A 22,739-nucleotide genomic window follows, 5' to 3' on the forward strand; every position below is an offset into this window, starting at 1 on the left:
TCTGCTTACGCATTCTCATTTCAACACCAGTCATTTTTGCTCATCTTTATTTTTTTTATTTTACCTTTATTTAACTAGGCAAGTCAGTTAAGAACAAATTATTATTTTCAATGACGGCCTAGGAACAGTGGATTAACTGCCTGTTCAGGGGCAGAACGACAGATTTGTACCTTGTCAGCTCGGGGATATGAACTTGCAAGCTTTCGGTTACTAGTACAACTCTAACCACTAGGCTACCCTGCCGCCCCTTTATCAATGTTGTCAATTATTTTGTAAAGACTGGTCCTTACTGGTTTGCGGAACTTGAGCCAGGTGCAGTTGACTGGTGGAGCTCCTCCAAACTTACAGAGAATTTCCACCTTCTCCCCTGCCAGAATCTTCATGTCGTCTGGGAACTGGACAATCTGAGGGGGCATAGCTGGACAACACACACACACAAATCAACAGTCACTTCAGCCAGGAACATCTCTATCATCAGAACAAACCTCTGCGTTTGGGCAGGCTTGTGACTTTCCGCCCTTGCCCCACGCCATTCCATTGCTAACGCCTTAATGCTCCCCGGCAGCGAACAAAGCACAACTGGAACAGCTGCTCAGATTAGGTGACTTGCTCCCCTGGCTCTCGTTATTAGAAGGCAGGTTGATTTACACTACAGCATGGTGGGGGGGGATCTCCGATTGCCATTACAGGCACCCCCAGACTCTGCCAGAGCAGGGAGCAGTACTCTCAGTCTTAGTTAAAGCAGCAAGGTATGGCCAGTGTTTGACACACGAGCCAGGCCCTCTAGGCTACCCCACTGCATGTATCACTGTTGTTGGACGAGAGAGCTAGAGTACATAGAGTCTGGGGAATCATCTATACCGCTTGTTGACATTTTGGTTGTGGGCTCTTCAGTAGCCCAGAGAGAGTTAGTACTGGGCCCTATTGATCAAGCGACTCCCCGAGTAGGAGTGACGATAGAGGATCAGTTAAGAATTTCCGATCCCAGTGAATAACATGGACATGGACAGGGGGGGGGGGTGCTGATCCTGGACCAGCACTCATACTCTGAGACGCCCCTAAGTGACATGTTTGCATGGCAGAGGAGTCTTTCTTACCCTGTTTGGGAGGCATCTTTGTATTCGGTTTCTTTATCCTCGCCTCACCTGGAAAAGAGAAGATCGATGATTGCAATTAGGAAGGCAGTTGTGTCAATGCATTTGATAAATGGTACAAACGAGAAGATTTGGTACAAATTAAATCCCATGTGTGACTCTTCATGTGTGAAATTGACACGATAAAAACAGTGATCTGAAACCAGACGGAATCTAAAATGTAGTGAGAGTGTGTCGGAGTCACATAAATTAACGGCCACTGCACTTAATTATTCCATCATTGTGAGCTACCGTAGCAAGCATTAGAAAGAGCATAGCCGTTCTTTTTCCTAACATATTTCTCAAATTGCGCCTGCAGCGATTTCTCTGGATCCCCGTTAAGAGCTGTTACTTTTGACAGTCAAGACTGATTCGATCAAAGCAGAGGTGAAGATTTGTACAGATCATTTGACACAAGCTGGAAACAGTCCAGCGTGTGAGCAAGCCTCTGGCCCAGCACATACTGTGTGAAATATACCACATACTGTGTGAAATATACCACATTCATAGATTTAGAATCATTTTTTAACTGGTTCATTCATTTGCATTTAGTCTTACGCGTTATTATAATAAATGATCTATCAAACATTGAGTTTTATAACCGCTTATGAGTTATTGTGGACGCTTACTCTAATAGTCTGTGTCATCATAACACATTACAAGTGTATTATATAGTGCATTATGTGCTTCATTTAAATGTTACCACTAGTTATTCCCAGGACAGTATACGGGAAAGGAGAATAAACAGTGTCTGATAAGTGAAATTGGGGGAGGGAGCTCTTCTCTTGTGGATGTCTTGGGAGAAAGAAGGGCTGCCTCTGTGCTCATGTCCTTTGGTATTTGCCTTTTTTGGTAATACTAAAAATAGTCAAAGTATCCAGGAAATAGCTTTTGGCACTATTTATTTTACATTTGATTGCTGTAAAGAAACAATGTGCCAGTAAATCTAACTCATGCACAGAGTGAGGAGCAAGGAGCAACAACATCGATATGAACCAATAACAGTTTGAGCTCCAAGCTCGAAAAGTCATACTTTTTTTGTTGCATGACAGGTCCTCCTCGCTGGAAAGAAAAAACATAATCTTTTTCCAATACAAAACTTACCAAAACGATTTGAAGTTGATAAAAGTTGTAATTGCACAAACAAAGCATTTACCATTGCAATACAAAACGATATATTTTAGCTCACGTCAAACAAACCAGGCTTTAACAACAACAGACTAAAATGGTTATGAGCAAACCGATTGGCTTTGCAAAGTTTTAGTGCAGAAAATTATTTATCCTTCGTAGGTCATTGGCCCTGTTGTAAAGTTCACATGCCTCAGTTCAGATTGGACTTAACTAAACTATTGCGCCCAGCCTTCGAGCACTCGGGACCAAGAAAACGAATCATTGTTTATATGTTGCAACTATGCAGTTGAGCTTCGAGGCAGTGTATCAGTTAGTTAGTTTAGCCATCCATTACGCTTCAGGTGCAAAACAGCTCTTTGTTGTAATCCTTGAAAAACAGCCAGCCATGTGACAAGAGACCTAGTGGAGGACTGAACATTGAAACGTGCAACAAAATCATGGAGCACTAGAGAAAGGGAACGGCTGTTTATTAAATGTAAAGGCCCCATATGTAGGGATCCTATTAGACATTATTCAATTCAGTCTGGTATGAGAACGGTAGACCCTCCGCCGAGCCGATGACCTCGTTTCAAGACGGCTGCTATATACGTTCCGGTTAGCGTTATGAAGCGTAAACAAAATAAACACGGAATACATTGATACACACCGAAATCCGGGACTCCACAGAGAATGAGAATGTATTGTCCGTCTGCATGTGACCTACCGTTATTGATCACCAGCCCTGAGAGTCAACATTTGTATTTTACGCAACGTTTTCACCAAACATCTTCGATTTGGTCTGTGTTTTAGCTATAGCTAAATGGGGGATATGAAATGAATCCTTATGTTGGTAGGCCCAAATCCAGCCAAATGCCAATTGTGTGTGATTTAATGGCAACATCGAATGTCCACCGAGTGACTAGATATTTGCGCATACGCGCTGTAGGCATCCATTACGCAGGGGATTGGCTACTATTGCAGTTTGACAGTCTTGTAGCCAATGTGATAAGCTTTACAGGGATATGCAGTTGACCTGGGTGGGACAAAGCAAGGCCTAGAACATTGTATGCATAACGCGAACTATTGCTACCTGGCTCAGACGAGACGCGCCGAGCACACTACATTAAACAAATATATTTCACATTTATTTAACACCAGGTAGGCCAGTTGAGAACAAGTTCTCATTTACAACTGCGACCTGGCCAAGATAAAGCAAAGCAGTGTGACACAAACAACAACACAGAGTTACACATTGGATAAACAAACGTACTGTCATATATTGTAAACAGATTTCATCGGTTGAATTTCATTGCTTTAAGCATAAAAGATGGCTTCTCAAGGGGGTAAAAAAAAGGTCAACTAAGAAGATCGATCAGGAAGCTAAAAAACAAGGCAGCTATGAATAAGTACACAGACAGAAGCTTTGAATAAAATATTGGTTGGACTCGGATCAGGGGAGCGATTTGGACAACGAACGAGGATTTCGACTCGCCCGACAGAGATTTGCTTTCTAGAAGGATTGGATCCACTTAGATCCGTTAAGTAAATTATTTTCATGACTTTATATAGCCAATTTCATTTGTGGTTCTCATCTCTGCCTTTGTCTCCAATGTGTTACTGTTTGTTTCTATGCGAGTTACTGCACAGATTAAGTTTAGGCTTGGTGTTTTTACTTTACAGTAATGCCATTTTGCAAATTTAGTCTACTGTAATTCTGTGAGTCTCACAACAATATATCCCTTTATTTTATTCACCACAGAGTGGATGATGCAGAGGATTTGGATGATGACGTTTGGGAACCACCCCTCCCCAGCGGTCAAGGTCTTCACCCCCTCACTGCTATGTCAATCACCCGTCTGATGGTTCTACATCCACTTTTCAAAGACATCTTGAAAAATAGAATAGAGGCTTGTGGCACCATTCGTCCTAACAGAATCGGTTTCCCCGAGACCAAGGTAAAAGACATGAAAGACAGCAGAGACCGGGGGGGGGACCATACTTTGGATCAGGACTAACGAGCTGCTTTTTGTGAAATGGAAGGAAACTGGGGAATTAACCATGCTCACCACACAGCATAATTAATTCAATAACAACCATGTCTCAAGGATGGGGAAAAAGGAAGAAAGTCCCCATTCCTGTTTCTGAGAAGGACTACAATGCCAGCATGGGGGGTGTCGACATCTCCAATGCTCTGATAGGCTACTACCAGGTCCTCCTCAAGACCAGGAAGTGGTATACAATTTTTTTTTAAACTACTTTGTGGACATTGCTACAGTAAATGTTCATTCTCCACAAGCAGATGGCCAAAGAAAAAGGTCAAACCCCTCTCTCCCAGTTGGCCTTCTGAGAGCAGCTGAATTAGGGGCCCAAAGCAACCTCACAACCATCACAAGACCCCCTTCTGAAGGCGAGCACCACTATCCAACACACATGCCAAAAGGAAGAAACGCAAGCATTGCACAAAACACTTATTTTTTCTGTTTCCTGGCAGAGAGAGACCGCTTCAAAGACTGTCACGACATGCACAAGCTATGGGGAAAGTGAAATCTAATCATCTAGACCTGGGATGTAAAACGAACAAGAATGCCATTTTGAAATAGTCCATCTTATTTGTGCACCTTTTTTTTTTAGTGAAGGACACATGTGTAACAAAGTTGTATATCTGTTGCTTTTATATTGTTTTTGTAAACAGCTCATTTGTATGTGGGACCAATACATTGGATATACCGAGCCTAAATGTTCAGGCACTTTGGAGAGGTTGAAAAAAAATTAAAATAGGATATCCCCTCGTATGTCTCCCGACACCACCACAATGTTTGAGAGAGGTTGGGTGTTGTAGCAATTTAGTTTTTTATAGTGAACAATAACTTTTAGGCACATCCAGTGTGCAAAAACAGTGCAATTACCACATTCGGACACTTTTGGAGAGGTTGAAAGGACACTTGAATGTACCCTGGATAACATAACACCACAGTGTTTGAGTGAAGTTGTCAGAAATCGTGTTTTTATACAAAAAAATAGCAAGAAGGGATTGCAAATATGTAATAGCACTGGAATTATCTCATTTACAGACATTTGCCACTTTGGAGATGTTTAGGGACACTTGGAAACATCCCGTGACCACACCTGACACCATTTCTAGTTGTTAGGTCTATCAATCCCATTTTTTTTCTGATATTGTTCACATGTTGTGGAAGCCATCTGATGTGTTTCCATCTCTGGGCATCACTTACAGCTTGTCAATGAAAGCTTACTTTCAAAATAATAAAAAGGTTATTTTGTGTGAACTTGATCTTGTGTATTCTGAACTATGTAACTATCTTCTGATCATTTCCTCAATCTCCCAGATGTCTTTCCAAATACACCAAGTTTTGGTAAGTCAGAGTCATGTAATTACACACGAATAGCAGTTACTTTTGGGAATGTCTATTTAGGTGGAAATCTAAATGTTGCCATTACATTTAAGAGGAAAGAATAGACTCTGGTAGGAAAAGGATCACACCGGCACCATGACACATTGCTCAATGTCACACGATCATCTGCACCAGAAGCTCTCCAAATGTACTCCATTATAACTGTCCTTTGTGACAAATCATTAACCAATGCCACTAATACCTAAGTTTTTAGTCGCTCAAAACGCAGTCTTGACCCTAGATGCTGACCTGGGATCAGTTTAGCATTTCCCCCACTAATGGTTAGGATTGGGTGGTGAGAAGCTGATCCTAGATCTGTACCTAGGGGGACACTTTAACCTGGAGCCCTCTACCCATCAGTGGGTCCCAGAGTCCCGACCCATCGTTTGAAAAACACCGTTCTGCATTTTAAAAAAATCTCAGTGTAAATGTAAAAGGCACTACATCTTAAACTGTATTCCGGCATCCTGACCACGAGTCAAAGACCATATCTGTAACCTTGGTACTAATTAATATGCCAGCACCTAGGATATAAAGCCTCGAAGTCTGATGGTTCCCGGTCCATATAGAGTCAGGAGCAGTGAGCAGCAGAGCGAGCGCTCCATGTTACCCAGTCTTTTGAGAGATGTTGAAGTCGTCTAAACAAGTGGGTCCTTAACCCTTCCCCAGGGGGCCGTGCATCCTCGATCTGGTTCCTTCACACGGGCCTTCAGACAACGTGGAGCCATTGTATTGCACGACCCGGTGTCACAATCAGGCTGCAAATGCGCAGCATCCAGGGAAACAGCAGCTCCAAAACCATTCAATTCCCCCTGACGAGCACCATCTGTTTTCCTAATAGAGGGAGAACGTTACATCTCCCTTGTCCAGCATCGTTACAGGCTGACGAGAGGAGCAGAGGCGCAGATGAAAGCGGTTGGATGTACGAGGTGTGAGAGCAGGCAACCGCATTGGCATTCCACTCTGTGGCCAGCATGCTCTGTTTGTGCGGAGAGAGGAAGAGTATAGGGGAGAGGAGAGAGGAAGAGTATAGGGGAGAGGAGAAAAGATGCGAGAGGAGAGGAGATGCTGAGCCACCAGATAGGACAGTGCATTCTGAGGTCTGCAGGACCCTGCAGTGCTGGACTATGCCGCCCAAGCGTAAGGTAAATCGTGCAGAGGTTTGAGTTTTCCAGTGGGCATGAAAAAGCAGCTTGTTTTCAATCGCACTGCACCACTGACGCAATTCCCATGGCTCGCCACGCTCGGTGACTGGAGTTAGATACACCACACAAGCAAGAGCAACGGCTTTAGAAAAACCAAAACAAGGCGGATACCATCAATAGCTCACTCAAAAGCACTTAAGGATTCAATAAATGACGGTCATTATATTTGCTGGGCACAGTGATGAATCAGCATTTCACTGTTATATACAGTGGGGCAAAAAAGTATTTAGTCAGCCACCAATTGTGCAAGTTCTCCCACTTAAAAAGATGAAGCTTCTACCCCGGAGCTATAATTTTCATCATAGGTACACTTCAACTTTGACAGACAAAATGAGAAGGAAAAAAAATCCAGAAAATCACACTGTAGGATTTGTAATGAACTTGCAAATTATGGTGGACATTTTGTCTGTCATAGTTGAAGTGTACCTATGATGACAATTACAGTCCTCTCTCATCTTTTTAAGTGGGAGAACTTGCACAATTGGTGGCTGACGAAATCCTTTTTTTGCCCCACTGTATACATATATATACTCAAATAAAATTGTATTTGTCACATGACATGCTTACTTACGAGCCCTTACTTTTTAAATTCAGCATTGTTGTGTAAGAACAATTTGCTAAACATTTAAAAGAAGAAAAGGAAACAATGTGCTGGGGTACGAGGTTATTGGGGTAATATGAACATATAGGTAGGTGTTAAAGTGACCAGGCAATCAGAATAGATAAAAAAACAATAGCAGCAGCGTATGTGAAGAGTGTGAAAGTCTGTGTGAGTGTGTGTGTGTGTGTGTGTGTGTGTGTGTGTGTGTGTGTGTGTGTGTTGGAGTGTCGGTGTAGGGTGTGTGAGTAGAGTCTAGTGAGTGTTCATTGAGCTGGTGCAAGAGAGTCAGTGCAAAGAAAAGGGGGTCAATGCAAATAGTCAGGGAAGCCAACGTATAGCTCCGGGGTAGAAGCTGTTCAGGAGCCTTTTGGGCCCAGACTTGGTGCTCCGGTACCGATTGCCGTGTGGTAGCAGAGAGAACAGTCTATGACTTGGGTGGCTGGAGTCTTTGGTAATATTTAGGGCCTTCTTCTGACACCGCCTGGTATAGAGGTCTTAGATGGCAGGGACCTCGGCCCTTGTGATGTACTGAGCCATACGCACTACCGTCTGTCGCGCCTTACGGTCAGATGCCAAGGGGTTGCCATACCAAGCGGTGATGCAGCCAGTCAAGATGTTTTCAATGTGCAGCAATTTTTTTTGAGGATCTGAGGACCCATGACAAGTATTTTTATTCTCCTGAGGGGGAACTGTGTTGGTGTGTTTGCACCATGATAGGTCCTTAGTGATGTGGACACAGGAACTTGAAGCTCTCGACCCGCTCCACTAGTCCCGATGATGTGAATGGGGGCGTGGTCGGCCTTCCGTTTCCTGCTGTCCACAATCAGCTACTTTAACCTGCTGACGTTGAGGGAGAGGTTGTTGTCCTGTCACCACAGTGCCAGATCTCTGACCTCCTCCCTATAGTCTGTCTCATCGTCATTGGTGATCATCAGGCCTACCACCGCCGTGTGGTCGGCAAACTTCATGAAGATATTGTTGTCGTGCACGGCCATGCAGTTGTGGGTGAACAGGGAGTACAGGAGGGGAGAAAGGGACTATGATGGTCTGCTTGAAACATGTAGGTATTACAGACTGGGTCAGGCACAGGTTGAAAATGTCAGTGAAGACACTTGCCAGCTAGTCAGTGCATGCTCTGAGTACAGGTCCTGGTAATCTGTCTGGCCCTGCGGTCTTGTGAATGTTAACCTCTTTAAAAAAAGGTCTTACGCACATCACCTATGGAGAGCGTGATCACACAGACGACCGGAGCAGCTGGTTCGCTCATGCATGGTTCAGTGTTGCTAGCCTCAAAGCTAGCACAGAAGGCATTTAGCTCATCTCGTAGGCTCCCGTCACTGGGGAGCTCACAGCTGGGTTTTCCTTTGTAATCCATGATTGTTTGCATGTCCTGCCACATCTGACGAATGTCAGAGCCGGCGTAGTAGGATTCACTCTTAGTCCTGTATTGATGCTTTGCCTGTTTGATGGTTCGTTGGAAGGCTTAGCGGGATTTCTTATAAGCATCCAGATTAGTGTCCTGCTCCTTGAAAGTGGCAGCTCTACCCTTTAGCTCAGTACAGATGTTTCCTTTAATCATGGCTTTCGGGTTGGGATATGTACGTACGTATGGCACGATGGTCATCGATGCATCTATTAATGAAGCTGGTGACTGATGTGGTAAATTCCTCAATGCCATCGGATGAATCCTTGAACATATTCCAGTCCGCGCTAGCGAAACAGTCCTGTAGCTTAGCATCCACTTAAATCGGACCACTTCTGTATTGAGCGCGTCACTGGTACTTCCTGTTTACGTTTTTGCATGTAAGCAGAAATCAGGAGGATAGAATTATGGTCAGATTTACCAAACGGAGGGCGAGGAAGAGCTTTGTATGCGTCTCTGTGTGTGGAGTAAAGGTGATCTAGAGGTTTTTTTTCGCCTCTAGTTGCGTGTTGGTGTTGGTAGATATTAGGTGGGACAGATTTAAGTTTTGCTGCATTAAAATCATAGGCCAGAAGATAAGAGCAAAAAAAACAAAAACACACAAATGGTCAAGAGCCCGTAAAACGGATGCTATTCCCTCCAGCGCCATTATTTTATATTTTATAATATCTGCAGCAAGGCTTGCTTTCTAGTGCCATTGTAAAATAACAACATCTCGTTGAGATCCATAAGCACTGACCCCAAATATCACAGAGTTCCTGTACTCTAAAGCGTCACATGACATGATCCCAATACCATGGGTACATTGTTGTGAGTGAATCATTCTAAAAACAGAATTACCTCCAACCCTAGCCAATGCTGTGAACGTTAAACACCTATTTACTAGTTGCAAATCCCTCCTACTTGGGAATCCATCATCCTAAAAAGAGAATAGCGTTGACTTAATCATCAGGGGCTCTCATGTCCGGTCTCTGCCTCATGCGTGTTTAAAAAAAAAATTAAAAACGCTCACCACATAGCTCTTAGTTTTAGAGCTTGTTTGGGTCAGTCCACATTCCAGCAGGACAAAAGCGTATCCCTGAAGCTGGCAGATTTTCTGCAGAACCTCAGAGTATAGGAAAAAGAGGCCAGAGCATGCGAGTTAAGAGAGGGCTAAGGAGCAGGCAGACGAAAGCCTTACATGGAAGTTTGGGAGAGGAGGTTGAGTGAGCGGGCCATCCATGCAAAAGGTCCCTCTCTCCCTCCCCTCTCCCTTTCTCCTTGGACATGTTTTAAGTTCGAGTGAGTGTCCCGGCCTTAAAGACAAACAGCACTCAATTAGCTCTGTCAAACATCACAGAGGAGAGGGGTTTCATAGTGGCCTCTGACCCCTGGAGGGAACCATCCAGGCTAGAGGCAGGAGGGATAAATGAACATTCTTCATGCCCAGCCCTGAGTGTGCCTGATCCAAAGCCTTTTATGTAAAGGTAGATCTGCGTGCTTGACTCAGGGCATGGGGGGGGGTCGACTGCTCGATTCTTTACAGGCTAATGCTTACGTCATTAAATCATATGGAAAAGAATGTGCAGTATAGCACATCACTCTATAGAACTCCTTTCCTACTCCTCCAGCTTGAGAAGATTAAGACCAATAACACCAATAAGAAAATAACATCTTCTCCAACACCTTAGCATACATCTAACTTACACCACTTTGGCTGAAAAGATATATACAGATTTACTGATGACAGTTTTCATGTTGGTTCTCTATACAGAGAGAAGAGATTGGGCCAGATTTAATGAGTGAGGTTGGGGTCAGAAGAATATCTTAGTTTTGTTCACATGCTATAAAGAGCCCCAACCCGCTGAGAGAGAGGGGAAGGCAGGCTGCAGCAGTGGGAGAGACAGAGATCCCACGCCGCTCCTTTTTGGGAAATAAGGAAGCACATATTTTGCAAACTCACTCTCTGAGGTAGGGGTGGATGGCTTCTTGATCTTCTTGTCTGCTGCAGTCGAGTTCGTGTCTGTAGGATCTATGGAAGAGGGGAGAAAAAAACAACATGGCCCCAAAAACTGGCTACTTATTTCCAGATCTGATAAACTATATGAACTCCTACTTAATGTATCAGTAACAACAGCTAACAATTGTCTCTTAAAGTACTTAATACAAATGGACCATTCATGTTAGAAATGGACCGATTCTCTGGGAACTTTCAATAAATTCGCTGGCTTTCCCAAAATCCTGGTTGGAGGCTTCCCGGAATCAGGAGGGAATAAGGGAAACCAGGGACTGTTTTGCAAGTTCCCAGAATTTGGCAACCCTGCTCTGGACTATTTAAGGTGGACTGAATCATATTTGCTAAATAACGTTTCAGTATCTCATACTTTTGCATTGACGTCAACAGTGGAAGTATGCAAAAGTTAAACTAATTTGTATTTGCGTAGGAATCTAAAGCTAGAAATGAACTGTGCGTGCCTGGATATTGTTTTTATCCAGGCCTGTTAATGAGTGCTGGAGGGGGGGGGACATGCAGTGGGAATCTGGAACAGGGACTCCAGCTAGGCTAATCTGTCCGCTGTAATTGCAGGAAGTGTCTGGGCTGAGGCCGGGGCGGCCGTGAGGCTGAGGGGGACTCATGGGAGTGGGGAGCAGTCAGAGGGACACGTCAGCCTGAAACAACTCACCATCCACCAGCACCATGCAGGAACACTCAGCTTTACCGGCAGAATTCTCTGCCCGGCACTTGTACTGGCCCTCATCCTCGGGCAGGGCCTTGTCGATGGTCAGGGAGCACTGGCCTCCTGCAGGAAAACAAAGATACACACACAAGGGACCTTAGCTACAGTGGCCACAATACACACACAGCGGCCCCAAAACACACACAGACAACCATAGCCAGAGAGGCCTCCATTTACGACCCTGTTGTTCCATGAGAACATACTAACATACTTCATGTGTTATGGTGGGACGTAAATGGGATATGTAAACCTCCGTCTCAGAGCCTGAAGCTATGCATTCTTCAGCATGACCTTCGGTGAAACTAAAATGAGAATAAACGTGACCTGGAGGGTCACCAAGTAATAATTCCATCGTATCATTACTAGACATGGCTGTGTGACAGTTGGGATTTGGGGCTGTATCTCTGACATTAAATAACAGCTGGGGGTTGAGCAGGGTGCCACGTTTTTATGTTACTGTGGTGTTGATCATCTTGTTAAATAGCCTCTACCCCTAGCTCTGGTCCAGGGCGTCATTTGGCTGCGCTCTCTCTAAGAGAGGCATCTCCTTGTTGTCATGGGACCAGAGCAACCCTTACCCTCTGCTGCCACAAGCACAAACTATGGACTAACTTATCCCCATACAGTTGCACTGTAACTGGACACACAGAGTGGAGCAGGAAGGCCAGAGTCTCAGGCAATGTGAGAAATCGCCACAGCTCATCAGCACTTCAAGCCGACTGAAATTACAGAGCTGAAATTATGGATGTCTGCATCCCAAATGACACCCTATTTCCTATGTGCCTTGGTCAAAAGGGAATAGGGTGCCATTTGGGATGAACATGATGTGTGTGTGTGTGTGTGAGGGACCCCCAAGAGCCCAGAAAAAGGGAATTAGCTATTATTACACCACGTTGTATATGAGAGGGGCTTTTTACATGGAACCAGTACAAAATATAATCGGCGCTATGATAACGTCGATGACAAAAAGTTCTACAGCTGCACCATCGAGAGCATCCTGACTGGTTGCATCACCGCCTGGCATGGAAAACTGCTCGGCCTCTGACCGCAAGGTGCTACAAAGGGTAGTGCGTACAGAGGGTAGTGCGTACGGCCCAGTACATCACTGGAGCCAAGCTTCCTGCCATCCAGGCCCTCTATACCAGGCGGTGTCAGAGGAAGATCCTAAAAATTGTCAAAGAATCCAGCCACCCTAGTTCTAGACTGTTCTCTCTGCTACCGCACGGCAAGCAGTACCGGAGCGCCAAGTCTAGGTCCAAAAGGCTTCTTAACAGCTTCTAACCCCAAGGCATAAGATTGCTGGACACCTCATCAAATGGCTACCCGGACTATTTGCATTAGCTGCTGCTATTCACGGTTTATTACCTATGTATAGTCATTTTACCCCTACCTACACATCACCTCAATTACCTTGACTAACCTGTACCCCCGCACATTGACTCGGTACCGGTACCCCCTAAATATAGCCTCATTATTATTTTATTGTTACTCTCATTTTTTACTTTAGTTTATTTAGTAAATATTTTTCTTACATTGTATTTTTCTAAAAACTGCATTGTTGGTTAAGGGCTTGTAAGTAAGCATTTCCCGGTAAGGTCTACACTTGTATTCGGTGTGTGTGACAAATACAATTTGATCGACTTCTTTATGTAAAGGGACCTGTTCCCATCATATCCCATATCAAATGCCTGTAATACTTCGGTGAAGGAGGGAAAACTCAAGTCATATCACTGTCTTTCTGTCTGTCATAGACACACTACTTTCTAATATTGGAAGCCAAGCCTCCACAGACATGAATAAGGCATTAATGAAATGGAATGCGTCCCAAATGGTAGCTTCGTCCCCATGTCCCTAAAACTCAACTCTGGAACCTTGAAGCCAGTTCCACAGCGATGTTTCATTGTTCCCCTCTAATCAGGGACTGATTTACATTAGGTGCAATTAACTATCAGGTAGATCAGAAAACCATTCATGCTCTGGACCTCGTAGGGTACGAGTTGAATACCCCTGCCCTATGTAGTGCACTACTTCTGGGCTCTGGACTATGGAAAGGGAATAGGGTACCATTTGGGAGGCAGACATGGTCGTTTTAGTAGTAGGCCACACATTTACCTTCGTTGGACAGCTTGATAAACTTGGACGGCTTGATGACCTTCCCGTCTAGTGTCCAGGTAGTGGTAGCAGGGGGGTCACAGGTCACCTGGCACTGTAGTCGCAGTCGAGCCCCGTCCACCACGCTCACATCACTCAGCTTCTGACTGAACGCTGGCTCCTTTCCAATGTTGTTATTCTTCTTATCAATAATCCCACCATCCACACAGTTGACAGCGTTTTTCTCCTTCTCTTTCTTGTCAGGGGAAGAAGCAGGAGCTTTGGGTGTTGCTGCTGCTGGTGCCAGAGCTGCTGCTGGAGCAGGGCTCTCCCCGTTGTTCTCCAAGCTCGTCTGTTTCTTCTTGTTGGCCAGAACCGATCTAAAATCTGCAGGCTCTCCTTTTTCGGCAGGAGCGGCGCCTTGTTTAGGGGCTCCCCCCTTCTTACCCAGGACGGCTCTGAAGTCCACCTGTGCGGGAGCGTTGACCTTCCTCTCATCTTCAGACAGGGTCTTGGGCTTGACCCCTCTGGGCTGGAGCTGGCTCCTGAAGTCCATCTGTTCCGCCGTGATCTCCTTCAGGTCCTCCTCGGAGACGCTCTTGGTGGTGACTTTCCTGCCCAGCACCGTGCGGAAGTCGCGCTGCTCAGCCTCCTGCAGGCGGATCTGGTCCTCGGGGTGCTCCTTGGTCTCCACGCGCCTCTTCAGGAGTCCTCGGGCTGCGCTGGGCTCCTCCGACTCCTGCTGCTGCTGAATGGAGCTGCTGCTAGCGCTAGTGCTGCTGCTCGGTGCTCCTCTGCCTCGCACTGTCCCGTCCACTCCTCCCACACGCTGACAAGGCTCAAGCCTGCAGTAGCACAGAGAGACAGAGAGAGGAGGGGAAAAAACAGTGGTCGTTTAAAAGCCCCGACATCCACTGGTTAATTGGGAGGGGGGGGACCACAACTCAACTTGATGTTACATCAGAGATGACTTCAGTAGCCTTATAAGGGCATGCACCCTGAACGGGGCCCCATCCCCCAAACCCCTGGCTTTGAACAATGGCACAGCTGGAAAAGGTACTGTAAACAATTTATTTGGTTATATTCAGGGATTAAGCTGATTCGAAACCGGGGTCTAAGGAGGGGGGAGTTAGTGGGGAGAAGGGAAGGCAAAAATAGTCCAGGCTGAGGGGACTCGACAGTGAAGCAGTAGGATAGTTAGCTACATACGTTTGGTGCTCTCCACTGGACACCACAGCACCCTCACTGACCAACAGAGTGGCAGCACAACTGCAGTCACCTACTTTGTTCCTAGAAGAAAAGAGAGAGAGGATGAGAAGGTGAATGGAAAACTAGGGAGGGGGAAGGTTTTAACTACTAGCCCTTGCTTTTAAGACCAAATCAAGAAGAGGCTCAGTGATGTGTCTCAGTGATGCCGGTCTTGGATTGCCCTAAAAACATAATTTTTCAACATTCGTAATCCTCATACTAATCCATGTATTATAATAACCAATCAAAACATTGATTTAAAATTCAACTTTGGCATAGGCAGACATGTGGTAGTAGCACCTTATAGTAGTGGTTCTCAAACTGTTTGACCAGCACACATTTTCAAGACACAAGATACAGAAATAAACTACATTTTACACTTAACATTTTGAGCTGAAAGTCATTCATGTTAGTAGCCAATATCAACTAGGGATATCACGTCACTTCTCTGGAGTCCAGCTGCACCATCGAGAGCATCCTGACCGGTTGCATCACTGCCTGGTATGGCAACTGCTCGGCCTCCGACTGCAAGGCACTACAGAGGATAGTGCGAACAGCCCAGTACATCACTAGGGCCAAGCTCCCTGCCATCCAGGACCTCTATACCAGGCGGTGTCAGAGGAAGGCCCAAAAAAATGGTCAAAGTCACCAGCCACCCTAGTCATAGACTGTTCTCTCTGCTACCGCACAGCAAGCGGAACTGGAGCGCCAAGTGTAGGTCCAAGAGGCTTCTAAACAGCTTCTACCCCCAAGCCATAAGACTCCGGGACACCTCATCAAATGGCTACCCAGACTATTGGCATTTGCCACCCCCCCTCTTTTACACTGCTGCTACTCTCTGTGGTTATAATCTATGCGTAGCCACTTTAATAACACTACCTACATGTAGATATTACCTCAACTAACCGGTACCCCCTGTACATGGTCTCACTATTGTTATTTTACTGCTGCTCTTTAATTACTTGTTATTCTTATCCATTCTTTTTTTTAAACTGCATTGTTGGTTAGGGTTCGTAAATAAGCTTTTCACTGTAAGGTCTACTACACCTGTTGTATTCGGCGCATGTGACTAATACAATTTGATTTGATCGGATGAATAGCATGGTCTGTCCGTAGCTGTTGCCTTCCTCACAAATATCGTAATAAATTAGCCAGAATGTTACATCAGCCACAGGTATTGAAGGCAGTGTGATGTCACAGCTAATCTGGATGTGTGTGCCCGCCTTTGCGTGCCAATGCCGATGACTGGTCTTTGGTCATGATCAACAGTCAAGACGCGCAACGTTTTGGTTCTGAATCACAGAGATGTTTTTAAAGAAGAATTTGGTCCAATATTTGTCGGCCTATGTTGCTAACCAGATTGAATAGGCAAAGGTCTACATATAAAATACCAATGGTATATTCAGCTTATTAAAATATGTTTGGAAACAAAATATTTTTCCCCCCGTTCAGTTTCCCAAAACCTTCTCTCGACCTCCCGAGAGGTCGGGAACCCCAGCTTCAAAACCACTACCTTATAGTATGTTATATTGTAAATGGCAGTGTTATTGTGTTCCAACATAAACAGACCCTTCTCCCGACACTACAGAAGTGAGTCATCTACTGTGTAAGGAGTCCAGCGCGTCTCAAATGCTTACCTCAGGCTGATCTCATAGTCCCCGGCGTGGTGGGGCCGGACTCGTCTGATGAGCAGGGACACCACATCCTCTTTCTGCAGAATCTCATAGTCCAGCCCAGTGGTCACCACCTGGCCCTGCTTCATCCAGCTCCACTGGGGGAAGGGGTCCCCAGCGATGGCACAGGACAGCAGGACATTCTGGCCCAAGGAGGCAGTGGTGGACTTGGGCTTAGTGATGAACCAGGGCTGCACCCCGTCCTGGGGCTCTGGAAGACAGAGACAACATTATGGCATGACTAGGGTTGTGAATTTCCTGTAACTTTTTTCCATAAAATCCTGGTTGGAAGATTCCCTGATTTCCAACTTATTCCGGATTCTCTGATTCCAGGAATATTCCAAAAATCGGGATATCTGGAGAACCTGGGGAAAATGACCCTCGGCATAAACTACATCCTACTATAGATATTTCATCAGAGATACTGAGCTAGCTTAGGTGGAGTTTATGCTACTAGCCTACCTTGCACAGTGAGCGAGGCCTCGGTGCGAACCTCTCCCACTTCGTTCCACACCTCACAGGTGTACTTCCCAGTGTCCTCAGGGAAGACTTCCTGGATGAACAGACTGCATTGGCTCCCCTTCCGCTCAAAGTGGAAGTCCTCAGACTTCTGGATCTCCTTCCCATTGTGGAGCCACACAATCTCTGGATGAGGATTCCCTACGACCACAACATTTGACATTAAACCTTGGTGTTTGGACGTGGTTGTGTTTGGCTTTGTCTACCTGGTCACGGTCTCCAAATGACTTTTTTAGCATTATTGTCCAAAGACCAATGTAAGTCATTGTTCCAGAAGTTAACATTTTTCTTGCTTCATGCCCCAATCATCTTTAAAAAAAAAAGTGTCTGACATGTATCGTTTAGCTCAATAAAGCTACTTTAAGATCATTTGGACATGAAACACAAAACATACTAATGGCTTGGATAACAAGTTGATTTTTGGACAAACATGCTAAAAAGTTAGCATTTGAAGAAAGTGGCCAGGTAAACAAAACCAAAACATAGATTTCTGTCAGACTGCTTACTGAGTAAGGAAACCAATATGTAATTGTGTCATTTAAATCATTTGAATTGTGCCCTATTACATGTTGCATTACATGTTGTTATGACAGGTTGTGTTACATAACACATGCTGTGACTTAGAATTATCTTGCATAATATTATGCATTTTCCACACAGTTATGATGCATGGTATAATTGAATAAATTGCATGTGGGATTACTGTTATCATAAATATCCATAAGAAAATACAGTGAGAGACCATCCCGCTCCATCACTATTTACATTAAATGATGAAAGGCCTAGAATAATAACTTAAATCATACGCCATACTACTTGCGACTCCTGCGAACAACCTCTCAGACAAACAGGAAGTGGGATGATGAAGATGATATAATAAGAAATGATAATACTCCAAGAGGCTACCCATCCCCTCAGGTCACATGTTGGAAGGAAATGCAAATGCATAAAACAACCAAAAACCAAACAACTTATCTCTGGGGGCGCTGAGCAGGAAATACCAGTGTCTAAAGCAAACAGAGTTGCTAAAAACACTGAAAACAATAGCAAAAGATATGAGTTTTCCAGTCTGATTAATAGGAATAAGTGCCAACACAAGACACCGACCAGGGTTGTATGTATTCACTGTGGCACACCGTCATTGAAATGCTTTTCAACGGAATATAAAAACAAAAGGTGTTCTTATTGGACTAGTCTAGGTAGTCTGTTTTCTTTCATTTGCTACCTAAAGAATATGACCTAGGAGGAGGAGAGACTAGGCCTTCTCTTACCCGCCACCTCTACGGTCATGATGACTTTGCTACCGTCCATGACTTTCAGATCCTTCAGACCACGTAGGAATACAGGGGCAGACGGCTTCGACGGCTTCTTGGCGTCAACTGCATTTGGAGGGTCCGTCCTCTTGAAAATATTCTTCGCTGAAATGTAACGACAACATTAGCAGGGTTACTTTATTTTAGAACATGAGTCATTTACTAAGCAGCACACTAAGCCAAGACAACCAACTTGAGATTCAGCAGCATTCTCCCAATGGACTGTTTGTCATGTAAATCAATAGTTATTCTAGATGGAGTCTTGGAATACTATACAGTTCGTTCGGAAAGTATTCAGACCCCTTCTCTTTTCCCACATTTTGTTACATTACAGCCTTATTCTAAAATGGATAAAATAAAAATCCTCAATTTACACACAACACCCCATAACGACAACAAAAACAGGTTCAGATTTTTTTGCAAATGTATTAAAAATAAAAACAGACCTTATTTACATAACTATTCAGATGCTTTGCCATGAGACTCGAGATTGAGCTCAGGTGCATTCTGTTTCCATTGATCATCCTTGAGATGTTTCTACAACTTGATTGGAGTCAACCTGTGGTAAATTCAATTGATTGGACATGATTTGGAAAGGCACACACCTGTATTTATAAGATCCCACAGTTGACTGCATGTTAAAGCAAACACCAAGCCACGAGGTCGAAGGAATTGTCCGTAGAGCTCCGAGAAAGGATTGTGTTGAGGCACAGATCTGGGGAAGTGTACCAAAACATTTCTGCAGAATTGAAGGTCTCCAAGAACACCGTGGCCTCCATTATTCTGAAATGGAAGTAGTTTGGAACCACCAAGACTCTTCCTAGAGCTGGCCGCCAAGCCAAACAGAGCAATCGGGGGAGAAGAGCCTTGGTTTGGGAGAACCTTCCAGAAGGACAACCATCTCTCCAGCACTCCACCAATCATACCTTTATGGTAGAGTGGCCAGACAGAAGCCACTCCCCAGTAAAAGACACATGACAACCCACTTGGAGTTTGCCAAAAGGTACCTAAAGGACTCTCAGACCATGAGAAACAAGATTCTCTGATCTGATGAAACCAAGATTGAACTCCATGGCCTGAATACCAAGTGTCACGTCTGGAGGAAACATGGCACCATCCCTACGGTGAAGCATGGTGGTGGCAACATCATGCTGTGGGGGATGTTTTTCAGCGGCAGGGACTAGGAGACTAGTCAGGATCAAGGGAAAGATATACTGAGCAAAGTACAGAGAGATCCTTGATAAAAACCTCCTCCAGAGTGCTCAGGAGCGCAGACTGAGGCGAAGGTTCACCTTCCAACAAGACAATGACCCTAAGCACACAGCCAAGACAACACAGGACCGGCTTTGGGACACTTCTCTGAATGTCCACGAGTGGCCCGGCCAGAGCCCGGACTTGAACCCGATCAAACATCTCTGGAGAGACCTGAAAATAGCTGTGCAGCGATGCTCCCCATACTTTCCGAATGCACTGTATATTAAGGCTGGAGTAGATTTCTTATAGTACTTCCCAAATGGCACCCTATTTCCTGTACATAGTGCAATACTTCTGATCTGAACCCTATGGGGTAATGCCACTTTAAGAATGTTTACATACAGTGCCTTGCGAAAGTATTCAGCCCCCTTGAACTTTGCAACCTTTTGCCACATTTCAGGCTTCAAACATAAATATATAAAACTGTATTTTTTTGTGAAGAATCAACAAGTGGGACACAATCATGAAGTGGAACGACATTTATTGGATATTTCAAACTTTTTTAACAAATCAAACTGAAAAATTGGGCGTGCAAAATTATTCAGCCCCTTTACTTTCAGTGCAGCAAACTCTCTCCAGAAGTTCAGTGAGGATCTCTGAATGATCAAATGTTGTCCTAAATGACTAATGATGATAAATACAATCCACCTGTGTGTAATCAAGTCTCCGTATAAATGCACCTGCACTGTGATAGTCTCAGAGGTCCGTTAAAAGCGCAGAGAGCATCATGAAGAACAAGGAACACACCAGGCAGGTCCGAGATACTGTTGTGAATAAGTTTAAAGCCGGATTTTGCACGCCCAATTTTTCAGTTTTTGATTTGTTAAAAAAGTTTGAAATATCCAATAAATATCGTTCCACTTCATGATTGTGTCCCACTTGTTGATTCTTCACAAAAAAATACAGTTTTATATCTTTATGTTTGAAGCCTGAAATGTGGCAAAAGGTCGCAAAGTTCAAGGGGCCCGAATACTTTCGCAAGGCACTGTATCTCGCATTACTCATCTCATATGTATATACTGTATCCTTAACTATCTATTGCATCTTCGCCACGGTCACTGCTCATCCATATATTTAATACTTATATATTCTCATCCCATTCCTTTACTAGATTGTGTATATTAGGTTTTGTTGTGGAGTTTGTAAGAGATTAGGTTTTGTTGTGGAATTGTTCGATATTGCCTGTTAGATACTGCTGCACTGTCGGATCTAGAAGCATAGGCATAAGCATTTCGCTACACTCACAATAACATATGCTAACCATGTGTATATGTGACCAATAACATTTGATTTTGATTTGATTTGGGAGCCCTGTGCATCGCTTGGGCGTCTCCGCTCGTTCAGATAAAGATGAACCTCCGTGCCAAGAGCAAGAGCTCTCCTACATCAATTACTCCGCTGGCTGGCAATCTACTGCGGCCAGGACATCTGAAACCTACAGTACTGAAGAAACCATGCCAAAGAATATGGAAAACCTGTGTTCTCAACGACATTGGCAGCCAAGCGTATAGTCTGAAAACTTTCAGAGGCTCTGGAGCAGAACATTACAAGTGTACAGCTGATCCTCATATGAACTTGTCGTTGAAAAATTAGGGGGTTGACCGATGATGAAAGCGGTGATGAAGACACGTCGGCGCCAAGGCACAGCGTGACGATTTGATCACGATTTATGACACTGTCCGGATGGATGACCATATTTATACGCATCACAGGAGTGAAGCACACCTTGGCCAGTGGCTTTCTCTGGGGCCGGACATTGCCACGGAGGTCCAAGGATACTGGCACACTCAGAGGCATGATGACTGATTCAATTAAATTGTCATGTTTGGATCCCTTCAGTAGCTCTGAAGAGCTGCAAGTTAAGGATTTATCTTTACAGAATTGCTGAACTAAACTGGTCGCCGGACGGTGGTCAGTTCAACGCCCCTATCATTTAGATTGAGTGTGTCGATTAGGTTTTGAGAATGATTGTGAAGTTTTATGCATTTTGTTTGTTGGCCAGCAGAGCGATGCTAATTAATCGATGGAGGAAATTGAAATGGGTTGCTTCATTCATTGAGAACTTCTATTGCAAATTTCCTGGCTATACTTTGTAGGCCTATGCCATAGTGTGTATGCTATGTTATTAGACAGACAATCTTCTACATTGTAGAAAAATGTATGGTATGTACACATTTTCTAATTATATTCTTATTGCATACTTGTAATGCATCTTTATCACTTTTAAATTGGCTTCATACTGTAGTCCTTGTAATTCAGAGTAATATTCTTTGTTTTGTTGTTCTGGACTAATGATAAATATACAGTACCAGTCAAAAGTTTGGCAACACCTATTCATTCATTTTAAAAATATATATATATATATATTCTACATTGTAGAATAACAGTGAAGACATCAAAACTATGAAATAACACATGGAATCATGTAGTAACCAAAAAAAAGTGTTATGAAAAATCTAAATATATATAGTAAATTTGAGATTCTTCAAAGTATCCACCCTTTGCATTGACAGCACTCAACCTGCTTCATGAAGTCTGTTTTTCCAACAGTCTTGAATGACTTCCCGCATATGCTAAGCACTTGTTGGCTGCTTTTTCTTCACTCTGCGGTCCAATTCATCCCAAACCATCTTACTTGTGTTGCGGTCTGGTGATTGTGGAGGCCAGGTCATCTGATGCAGCACTCCATCACTCTCCTTGGTCAAATAGCCCTTACACACCATCACACCTCCTCCTCCATGCTTCACGGTGGGAACCACACGTGGAGATCATCCGTTCACCTTCTCTGCGTCTCACAAAGACATGCCAGTTGGAACCAAAAATCTCAAATTTGGGCTCATCAAACCAAAGGACAGATTTCCACGGGTTTAATGTCAATTGGCCTGATTCTCGCAGTCTCCACTGAACAGTTGATGTTGAGATATGTCCGTTTCTTGAACTCTGTGAAGCATTTATTTGGGCTGCAATCTGAGGTGCAGTTAACTCTAATGAACTTATCCTCTGCAGCAGAGTTAACTGGGTCTTCCCTTCCTGTGGCGG

General features: G+C 44.2%; 1 protein-coding gene and 1 long non-coding RNA gene across 5 annotated transcripts in view; one reads left to right on the forward strand and one right to left on the reverse strand.

Annotated features, from left to right (window-relative positions):
- The window catches only part of LOC118367137 (myosin light chain kinase, smooth muscle-like), a 95,246-nt gene that overhangs the window by 13,685 nt on the left and 58,822 nt on the right, over positions 1 to 22,739 (reverse strand). For 3 of the 4 annotated variants that reach the window (XM_035750214.2, XM_035750215.2, XM_035750213.2), the window contains exons 13-21: positions 18,405 to 18,551; positions 17,077 to 17,274; positions 16,579 to 16,825; positions 14,903 to 14,983; positions 13,715 to 14,538; positions 11,549 to 11,665; positions 10,828 to 10,896; positions 1,098 to 1,145; positions 291 to 418 (exon numbers count right to left, since the gene is read on the reverse strand). In XM_035750214.2, the coding sequence (XP_035606107.1) occupies positions 291 to 418; positions 1,098 to 1,145; positions 10,828 to 10,896; positions 11,549 to 11,665; positions 13,715 to 14,538; positions 14,903 to 14,983; positions 16,579 to 16,825; positions 17,077 to 17,274; positions 18,405 to 18,551 (1,859 nt within the window). Of the gene's footprint in view, positions 1 to 290; positions 419 to 1,097; positions 1,146 to 2,967; positions 3,127 to 10,827; positions 10,897 to 11,548; positions 11,666 to 13,714; positions 14,539 to 14,902; positions 14,984 to 16,578; positions 16,826 to 17,076; positions 17,275 to 18,404; positions 18,552 to 22,739 lie in introns of those variants that run through there. The other variant, XM_035750217.2, reaches the window with a different exon arrangement.
- On the forward strand, positions 3,289 to 5,535 carry LOC118367138 (uncharacterized). Its single transcript, XR_004822082.2, has 2 exons — positions 3,289 to 3,785; positions 4,003 to 5,535. It is a non-coding gene; the product is annotated as an uncharacterized LOC118367138 (long non-coding RNA).

The sequence above is a fragment of the Oncorhynchus keta genome, chromosome 34, assembly GCF_023373465.1.
Source record: "Oncorhynchus keta strain PuntledgeMale-10-30-2019 chromosome 34, Oket_V2, whole genome shotgun sequence".
In the NCBI taxonomy this organism is placed as follows: domain Eukaryota; kingdom Metazoa; phylum Chordata; class Actinopteri; order Salmoniformes; family Salmonidae; genus Oncorhynchus; species Oncorhynchus keta.